A 10,762-nucleotide genomic window follows, 5' to 3' on the forward strand; every position below is an offset into this window, starting at 1 on the left:
GGATGCTGATGCAAGATCCTGGTGCGCGACGGCTGACTTGTGTTTCGCCGAAAATCCTCCAAGCGGCGGTCGACTAGTTTTGGCGGTCAGCAAGGCGCTAAAAGGTGAAGCATCAACTTGGTTATCTCAAATAGCCTATGAGGGTATCACGTGGGTTGAATTCAAAGCTCTCTTCGCAACACGATTTATTTCGACCGAAACATTGGCGGGTACCCTCATCAAGATGAGTGCTGAGAAACCAAGTGAAAAAGAAACACTACCCGCATTTGCAAGTCGATTGATTTCGTCGCTGACCAACCGATGGAAAGACGTAAACAAAGAAGAAATCGCCGTAGCAACAGTACTCGCTCACTTGTCACAGTTCGAGCCGCGACTTCAGCGCATGGCATTTACTACGAACATTACATCGAGAGAGAAATTACAACAAGAACTGAGTGCTTTTTCACATCTCAAGCGCAAAATAAACACCACCAGTGAGCTGTCAAATACAACTGACGTGAAGCGAGCGAGGATGACCCAAGTTCAGTGTTATAATTGTGGCAAAAGGGGTCATAAGCGAGTTGAATGTAGAAGTAAAACGATTGAAACGAGAGGACGGCCTACACCTACAACATCGTCGAGTCAAGCATCGCAGCAGCCGGCAGCCAAGACCTTGGTTTGCTTTAAATGTGGCAAGCCGGGTCACATCGCCGCGCGGTGCAACAGCAGCAGCCACGGCGGCGCACACGGCGGCGAGCGACGCGTTGACGTCTGCACGATGCAGCCACCGTCCGGGACATTAATACACAAAGGTGAATTAATTCAGTTTACATATGATTCTGGTGCTGAATGCTCGTTAGTAAAAGAAAGTTTTTCATCAAAGTTCAGTGGCAAGCGCCACTATAATGTTGTTGCTATGACTGGTATTGGTAAAACACAAGCATTCAGTACAGAACAGATTTTATGTTGTGTAACGATTAACGGTCACCCTCTAGAAATCTTATTACATGTTTTGCCTGATAGCTATTTGCAAAGTAACGTCATGTTAGGCCGTGAGATTTTAAATCGTGGTTTCGCGATAAATATGACAGCTACCGAGCTTTCGTTCACTAAGGTTTGTTGTGTAAATTCGATCAGTCAAAATAGTGATAATACATTACGATTAGATTTAATTACGACGGGTGTGTCTGGTGAAAACAAATCTAAACTATTGGACGTGCTTAATCAGTTTTCTGAGTATTTTATTACCGGTTTACCTACAACGCGTGTAAACACAGGCGAGCTTAAGATTAAATTAATTGATTCGAATCGAACGGTGCAGCGGCGGCCGTATAGAATGTCAACAGAAGAACGTAGTATTGTACGCGAACGTGTAAAAGAGTTATCAGAAGCTAATATCATAAGGCTTAGTTGTTCTCCATTCGCGAGTCCGGCACTGCTAGTAAAGAAACATGACGGCTCCGATCGTATGTGTATAGATTACCGCGAGCTTAATAGTAACACCGTCTCCGATCGTTACCCGCTCCCTCTTATTTCTGACCAAATTGCGCGACTTCACGGTGCCAATTATTTTTCTAAATTAGATTGCGCTAGTGGTTTTCATTTAATTCCGGTTAGTGAAGATTCCATAGAAATGACTGCTTTTATAACAAATGACGGACAATACGAGTTTTTAACTATGCCTTTTGGCTTAAAGAACGCTATCTCAGTATTTCAACGGGCTATTATGAATGCTCTAGGTGATCTAGCTCATGATTACGTGATCGTTTATGTCGATGACATTTTGATAGTTTCTCCCGACGTAGAGTTAGGTTTACAGAGACTTTACACTGTATTGGAAGTTTTGACTAAAGCTGGTTTCTCTTTGAACCTCAAGAAGTGCTCCTTCCTCAAGACGAAGGTAGAGTTCTTGGGATTCGAAGTAGAGTCCAGTCAGATTAAACCCAATCGTAGAAAGGTAGAGGCCTTAACTGCTTTACCGCCCCCTGAAACGGTGACTCAACTACGACAGTTTATAGGTCTAGCGTCTTATTTTCGACAGTTTATTAAAGATTTCTCTAAAATAATGGCTCCCTTGCACCGATTAACTTCATTGAAAGGCGAATTAAATTGGAAACCTGAACATGAAGTCATTCGTCAAAAAGTAATTTCTGTTCTAACGAGTGACCCTATATTATCGATCTATGACCCCGAGCTTCCAGTAGAGTTGCATACAGACGCGAGTAGTTTAGGCTATGGAGCAATCTTATTTCAAGTCAAAGATAATAAACGTAGTGTAGTAGCTTATTACAGTAAAAGAACATCTCCAGCAGAAAGCCAGTATCACTCGTACGATCTTGAAACTCTCGCTGTTGTAAATTCGATCAAGCATTTTAGGCAAAAAGTTTACCGTCTTTACTGATTGTAATTCGTTAAAATCTTCTCAAACGAAAAAGGAACTCACTCCTCGGGCGCATAGATGGTGGTCCTTTCTACAGTCATTCGATTTTGATGTCGTATACAGAGAGGGAAAACGTATGTCGCATGTAGACTTCTTCTCGCGAAATCCTTTGTCACTTGATTCAAAAGCAGTAGATAGTGTTAGTCCAAAACGCGTTGACGTAACTGAGCTTTCCCCTAACTGGCTCCAAGCGGAACAACAGTGCGACGCTGAGATTTCAAAAATAATTACTGACTTAGAAGAAAATCGCTTAGATGAACAATTAGCGAAAACTTATGTGTTACGGTCAGGTATCTTACACCGAAAAATACAGCGCAACGGTAGAACTAAGAGCTTACCATATTTACCTCGTGCTCTCAGATGGTCCGTAGTTAATAACTTTCACGACGCTATTGTTCATCTTGGTGCCGAAAAGACTACTGAAAAACTATTTCATTATTATTGGTTTCCGGGAATGTCTCAGTATGTTGGAAAATTCATTGATAATTGCGTTACATGTAAAGTAGCGAAATCGCATTCTGGTAAAATTCAAGCCGAATTGCATTCAATACCTAAAGTAACGACGCCATGGCATACGGTTCATATAGACGCGACGGGTAAACTTAGCGGCAAAAACGATAAAAAAGAATACATTTTCGTGTTAATAGATGCGTATTGCTCTTTCATTCGACAAACATTGACTCTAAAAGTAGCATTCACGCCGTAACTAAAAGTACAGCTCTATTTGGTGCTCCAAGTCGCATAATAGCCGACCAAGGACGTTGTTTTGCGAGTAAGGAATTTCGTGATTTTTGTGTTAGTAAAAATATTGACTTACATCTGATAGCGACCGGTTCATCTCGTGCCAACGGGCAAGTAGAGAGAGTTATGAGTGTTCTTAAATCAATGTTCACTGCGGTAGAAATAAGCGGTGATAAATCGTGGCAGGATACTATAGGCGAGGTTCAACTAGCAATAAATTGTACGATGAATAGAGTTACAAAAGCTTCTCCACTTGAACTTTTAATCGGGAAAGTTGCAAGACAGTTGTCATTGATGTGTAGCGAAATAGAGACCGATGTTGATTTGAACGAAATTCGCGATCGCGCGGCTGAGAATATAACAAAAGGTGCGGAATATGATAAGGCTCGATTTGATAAAACAAAGGCTAAAATTAAGAATTTTGCAGTAGGTGACTTTGTATTGTTAGAAAACGAAGAACGGAACCAAACAAAGTTAGATTCGAAGTATAAAGGTCCGTTTAAGGTGATTGAGGTTTTGGATGGTGATCGTTACATGTTAAAGGCTTTAAATTCAAAGCGTACGTACAAATATGCACACGATAGGTTAAGAAAGATGCCAGCAGGTCATTTACCAGTCGATGTTGATGTTGATGATAGCTGTAACGGTATTGACGAGTAAGCTTAATGTATGTAGACGAGTAAGGGGTGCTAGCGGCCGTATTGCGTTCGACCGTACCTGTAGTTATTACGTAGTCGTAGCCCGGTAGAAGTCGGTATCTCTTGAGGCAACTCAAGTAGACCGTGGGTGCGCGGTGCGCGTTTAACTCAGGCGGAGGTCGGGGTCTAAGAGAGACCACTATGGTGTGTAGTCACGGGGTGATACACATGGGCACATGCAAGGTTTCGATCCACGCGGTGGATGCGGCAGGGCAATGTGATTGCCAGTCGGCTAGAGAGCCGTGGCGCTAGAGGTTTTTACTCGTAGAGTTTTGTAAACTTTAAAGATAATGTTGCAGTATAGTGTTAATGTGGAATAAAATGACTGTGGTATCTGGCCTGGCGCGGTGATCTTGACTGTAATTGTAATTTTGATTATTTTGAATTCCTATTGTTCGATATTGTTTTAAAGTAGAGTTGAAGTTGAGTTGTTAATAGAAATTAAACTGTAGTGATCTAAGAGTTCCTTTATTTATCCGATGTGTATGTAATGTCAGAAGTGGCCGAGCAGAACAAGGTTTTCTTGTGGTATGTTTTGCCGGCAGGTTAACAATCACACGTGGGCGTGTGCAAGCAGGATGGCCGTGTCGCAACCGGGTGAATTATTTCTGACAACGCCATCTAGTGGTATACGTTCGAGACTACGTTATGGAATCGTTTCCGGAACGCCAGCGCCACGTAGCGGCACTCGATGGAGTTTGTGTAAGCATGCGCCAGAGGGGAACGTCGGACATCACTACTCTCCGAGCGTTCGGCGCGTGCAGTCACAGAACCATCGCGCATTCCAGTCACCTACTTAAACTGTGTTACTGAGTCATTATACTGTGGTTGATTGTACAAGTGTGTTTTCTTGATCCTACGTCACCCACCGATAGACGCCCACATAAGAAAACCATGAACTATAACTGTGGTGATGGCCCTCCGCTGTCATATATATATCCCATCAAAAACATAAATGTAAAAATGAGAGCCAAGTCAAATATTATGATATATACCTTGGTTGTTGTCTTCAACGACAAAAGAAGTGAGATCGAAATTTGTGCCAAGTTAAATAGTCCTTTCTGAAATTTATTTATAACTACATAAAATATCATTTCTTCTTATAACTTGGGATAATATATTGTTGCCTAAGTCTGACTTGAGACACATTTATGTCAAATAGTTTTTGAGTTATGAGGAGGTCAAAAGTGGCTCCAAATGGTTCGTGTAATATTACACACGGTGCTGCTCGCCAGTTCTATTACTGGAACTTGGCTGACACGCTACCGCGTGTCTAGATTACACACGGTGCTGCTCGCCAGTTCTATTACTAGAACTTGGCTGACACGCTACCGCGTGTCTAGATTGTGGATATAATAATATAAATAAGCATATTTGTCGTCTTTTCTATTGTTATAGTTAGTATGATTATACGAGTATAGTGCAGTTTTAAACATACATAGAGTGAACGTGCATTTATTAATAAAAGTAAACATAAGACAAATAAAAATATGAAAAGTAAAAGTATGAAAAGAGTTATCGATAAAAACGAAGTTAATATGTAATTTAAACGCAACATCGGATCAAACTTGATCAATCCTAAAAATACGAAGTATATCTGATTCGGATTTGATTCTGATACTCGGTTTACCTTCGTTTTGTCTTGTATATATTCTTCCTTCTCGTGTCCAAGGTAAATTTCCACTTAGACGTTTTAGCCGCAATTCGCGTCTTTTTGAATAATTGCCTGTTAGTTTTTGACAGGCGTTCATTGGCGTAAAATTTTCTAGGATTGCCTGGAATATCCATATCGGCTGTGTCTGCACCACGCCGAATACGGGCCGCTCGTAGTAAGTCATCTCGTAGAGTCTTCCTCGATAATCTCACTACAATTGGGCGCGTTGCGTTTTCTCCTTCTTTTGAACCGTGTCCTATACGCTCTGCCCGCGTGATATCTTGTTCATCGATTTTAACGCTGAGTTTTGCGGCTATGAGCATCACAATATGATAAGGATTTTCACCTTTGCTTTCCGGAATGCCGGTGATATCGATGTCATTAAGTAATAAATCTTGTTCCCTCTCATTAAGGTCTGCTTTGAGCTGGTCTACTGTTGCTTTCAGGGATTCATCGTTGTTTATACTATGAGTTTCGAGTTGTTTTTCTAAGCATTCTAATCTGTTCTCGATCCCATCTATTCTTTCATTACATACTATTATGAAGACGATATACATGCCATTTCATTCCTAAATTCTTTCAGCTCATTACGAGTAGCATACAACTCTTCTCTAATACTTTTCAATTCGCTTATAATAGTTGATTGCTCTGACATTGTATTACTGGGAGACATAAAAACGTCCATGTTCGAAGCTGGCTGCCTAACGTCTCGTAATGTATTACATTTTGCGGGAGTATCGTCGCTATTTTTCCTTGAAGTTTTTGACTTACAATCCAAACATGTCCAATTAATAGGTACTTTTGATTTCTCTGATAACCCAATACAGGTAAGATGGTTTAAAGCCCTGCATTTGCAGCAAGAAGCGCCATCTCCTACAGCCATAAATTTTCCACACGTAACACATTTAGGCATCTTTTTTGTTATTATTGACTCAGTAGGTATAATTACAATGTCTTAGCAAACATTCAATCGTTGCGCTTTAGCACAGCGCGCGGTCAATGACCTTTGCCGGCGATGACACACTCACGCGTCCTGAACTGATTGCACTCATTAACCACACGTTAGATTTTAAATTTTGTTAATAGTTTATATTACTTCCAATTGCACTGTTTTTATTCACTATGGTTTAATTCTTGCTTTATTTTTCTCAAACTAATAGTTAAACATAATTTTTAATGTAATATATTACTTAACTAGTTATTTTAAATAAAAAAACTAGGAGACAATCCGTATACATATGTTACGCTCGGCGCTCACGGCCGCTATATATACGCTCTTTTCTTAAAGGTTCCCAAGTCGTATCGGTTCGGAAAACCCGCCGGCGAAAGCCGGTTCCACAGAGTGGTTGTGCGAGGCAGAAAATGTCTTCAAAATCGCGCTGTTGTGGATTTTCGGACATCTAGGTGATGCGGGTGATATTTGGAATTTTGACGAGATGTCCGAAGGTGAAATTCAGCAGCCGGGATTAATCCAAACAATTCCTCGGAACATTCCCCGTGATGAATTCTGTAGAAGACGCAGAGCGATCCAACATCTCTACGCAAAGCCAAAGGATCAAGCAGATCGGAAAGGGCTTGATCGTCGATAATTCGAGCCGCTCTACGTTGGATACGGTCAAATGGAAGGAACTGGTACAGGGGAGCACCCGCCCAGAGGTGAGAGCAGTATTCCATGTGAGGCCGAATTTGCGCCTTGTATAGTCTTAGACGTTGGGCCGACGTGAAATACTGTCTTGCTTTGCTGAGCACACCGAGCTTTTTTGATGCCTATTTGGCTTTACCTTCCAATTGACCGCGGAACTGAACGAGGCTCGAAATATCGACGCCAAGTATTCCGATACTAGCTGTGGCGGCTAACGGAATGTTCTCGAATCGTGGAGATACGACGAATGGTGTTTTTTCAGCAGTTAACGCGCAAACTTGCGTCTTTTTGGGGTTGAAATAGACTAGGTTTAGCCGACCCCAGTTCGAGACTTTTTTAACGAAGACTCGATTTCAGACACAAGTTTGTTCCGGTTTTCTTCGACTATTTCCAGAGAAATATTAGCACGGCCGGTGTATGTATAGGTATCTACGGTGCTGTCGTCTGCATAGCAGTGAATGTTACAGATTTTCAACAAGTAATTGATATGCAAAAGAAACAGAGTGGGTGAAAGAACGCAGCTTTGTGGGACACCAGCTGTTTCTGCTTGGGCCAAATGATGAACAACAATGGACTGTATAACTGTTTATTGGCACAACTGTGAGTTTACAAAAATGATGTACATATGTATACTACACACGGTGACTCCGGTAATGCTAATGAGCTAGCTCGTCTGTCGACCGCGGTGGGGCGCTCATCTCCCCCGTCCCGCGCTGATCCTTAACATGCCCCCCGACGTTGAAATCTTGGGTTTCAACAGCCTCATTGATTGGTAGTGGACAAATTTTATTGAATGCTCGTCTTGTCAGGCCTTTAGTGGTTTCTATGTCTGCAACACGATTAACTCCGTCAGGACCTGGGAACACTCGACGAACTCGTCCAAGGCTCCACTTCAACGGAGGCAGTGCATCATCCTTGATCACGACCATTGTCCCTTCCTTCAGATCGCCCTTAGAAGTCTTCCACTTGGTCCTTTGTTGAAGTTCAGACACGTACTCCTTCTGCCAGCGTATCCAAAAATTCTGACGTAGCTGTTCTACTAGTTCCCAACGTTGTAGTCTATTGGGATTTACGTTGATTAGGCTAGATGTAGGCAGCGCTGTTAAAGGACGTCCAACTAGAAAATGACCAGGAGTGAGAGGAGTAAGGTCGTTAGGATCTGAGGAAATTGGTGATAGAGGACGAGAATTCAATATTGATTCTATTTGAACTAAAACTGTATATAATTCTTCAAATGTTAAACGAGCGTTTCCTAATACTCTCAATAGATGGTATTTAACAGATTTAACGCCCGCCTCCCATATGCCTCCAAAATGAGGAGTATAGGCGGGTATGAACTTAAAGTCTATGCCTTCGTTTGCCATATACTGAGCTAAATTTAGAGATTCTTGTTTTAAGAAATTCTGAATTTAATTTTTAGCCCCAACAAATTGTGTACCATTATCAGAAAATATAATGGAGGGCTTGGATCGCCGAGCAATGAACCTACGTAACGCAGCAATATACGTTTCCTTTGTTAAATCGGTAACCAATTCTAAATGTAATGCCTTTGTAGTGAAACAGACAAAGACAGCAATATACACCTTGATAGTTTTAGATCCACGTCCTTTCCTATCGGCAGCTTGTAAAGGACCGCAGTAATCTACGCCTGTTGTTTGAAACGGGTAACCTGGGTCGAGTCGCTGCTCCGGCAACTGACCCATGATAGGGTTAATCGTTTGAGCTTTCATTCTGAAACACTTGTAGCATTTGTGTGCGATCTGTTTAGCCATATTGCGACCACCTATAGGCCAAAATTGTTGCCTTAAAGATGATAAAAGAAGTTGTGGTGCTGCGTGAAACAATCTTAAATGTTCAAAAGTAAAAATTAGTTTAGTCAAAGGATGTTTGCATGAAATTAATACTGGATGTCTTTTATTATAGTCAAATTTTGAATTTTTTAATCTGCCACCTACCCTTAGTAGACCTGTTTCATCAAGAAACGGTGACAGGGAAATAAGATTATTTTTATTAGGTAAAGCTTGTTTATTGTACAAAAGTTTGTATTCGGGAAACGATTCAATTTGTGATTGTTTTAATAGTAAATTAAATGCGTTATCTAATTCTTGTGTATTCAATGGTCCAGATAATTTCTGGTTGCAATCATGAATTTTACAATTGTAAACAAATCTTAATGCAAAAGCCATTGTACGTTTAATTTTAGTTAATGTTGAAAATCTGTGAAAATCAATAAGCTGATTATTCTTGATTGCAATTGTTGATGCAACATGAGCTACAATTTCAGGTAAGTCATCTTTGTAATTTATGTTATTTTTAGGCCATTTACATTCCAACTCGTGCAAAAATGTTGGACCTGACCACCACAAATCCAAGGTATTTATTGATGCCAAGTTTATACCCCTTGTTAGCAGGTCAGCAGGGTTGTCATAAGTTGGAACATAACGCCATTCAAAAGTGTAAGTAAGTTCTTGTATTTCAGCAACACGATTCTTAACAAATAACTTTAATTTAGATGGAGGTGTTTTCAGCCAACCTAGAACGACAGATGAATCACTCCAAAGAATGCATCTTTGCACAGGTAACCTAAATGCTTCTAATACTTTTTGTGTTAAACGTGCTGCTACAATCGCGCCACATAATTCCAGGCGAGGAATTGTAGTTGGTTTTAACGGTGCGACTTTACTTTTTGCGCATAGTAACCGTGTCATGATCTTGCCATCGACTGAAATACTTCTTACGAATGTACATGCTCCGTAAGCTTCCTGCGATGCATCACAAAATGTATGTAATTCAATAAGCGCCAAATCAGGACAAACAACGCAACGAGGTAAATGTAAGTCGTTTAAGAAATGGAGATCTGATTTAAATTTATTCCATTTTTGTGCAACATCTAACGGCAAAGGCTCATCCCAAGATATCTTCAAAAGCCAAAGATTTTGGAGAAGCATTTTAGCCTTGATGACAAAAACTGTAAGAAGTCCGAGAGGATCAAATATTTGTCCAATTGTGGACAAAACTGATCGCTTCGTGACCTGACTTCCTGATAAAATATTATGAGAAAAACACAATTTATCTGAGGATGATATCCAACCTAGCCCTAGCGTATTATTAGAATTTTGTCGGCCTAAATTAACATGCGTATTTGAATTTGAGCTTATATCGCGTAGATCTGGTATATTTGATTTAATTTTGCGTAAATTGAAACAACCTTTTGATAAAACTTCACATATGCTATCCCTGATCTTAATTAAATTATCTATTGACTGGGTACCTGTAACTAGGTCATCTACATAAAAGTCATTATTAATTATCTCGGAAATAAGATTATCCTCACATTCAAGTGCAAGTTGTTTTAAGCATCTAACGGCAAGAAATGGCGCAGATGCAGTCCCATAAGTAACGGTATTGAGTTGAAATATGCTAAGTTCTTTACTAGGGTCATCTCTCCAAATTATATTTTGTAAATGTCTCTGATTTTGATGAATTAGTACTTGACGGTACATTTTTTCAATGTCCGCAGTCATGACGTAAGAGTAATGCCGAAACCTAATAAGAATAGAGAATAAATCGTTTTGTATAGTGGGACCAACCATCTGAAGATCATTCAA

At 40.4% G+C, this 10,762-nt stretch overlaps 1 protein-coding gene across 1 annotated transcript; it reads right to left on the reverse strand.

The window, feature by feature from the left end:
- Positions 1-7,810: 7,810 nt before the first annotated feature.
- LOC125075620 lies at positions 7,811-8,926 on the reverse strand. The gene is made up of 2 exons (XM_047687327.1): positions 8,738-8,926; positions 7,811-8,557 (listed from the first exon to the last, which is right to left on the reverse strand). Exons 1-2 carry the CDS (start codon positions 8,924-8,926, stop codon positions 7,811-7,813), a joined length of 936 nt encoding a protein of 311 aa, XP_047543283.1.
- Between the last annotated feature and the right edge of the window lie 1,836 nt (positions 8,927-10,762).

Source organism: Vanessa atalanta, chromosome W, assembly GCF_905147765.1.
Source record: "Vanessa atalanta chromosome W, ilVanAtal1.2, whole genome shotgun sequence".
Lineage (NCBI taxonomy): Eukaryota > Metazoa > Arthropoda > Insecta > Lepidoptera > Nymphalidae > Vanessa > Vanessa atalanta.

Excerpts from the sequence above, each read along its gene's own strand:
- LOC125075620 (XM_047687327.1), bottom strand. The coding sequence starts at position 8,926 with ATGGCTAAACAGATCGCACACAAATGCTACAAGTGTTTCAGAATGAAA. Across the intron at positions 8,558-8,737 it reads GTGGATCTAAAACTATCAAG|AATTTCTTAAAACAAGAATC; the intron begins GTGTATATTGCT and ends AATTAAATTCAG.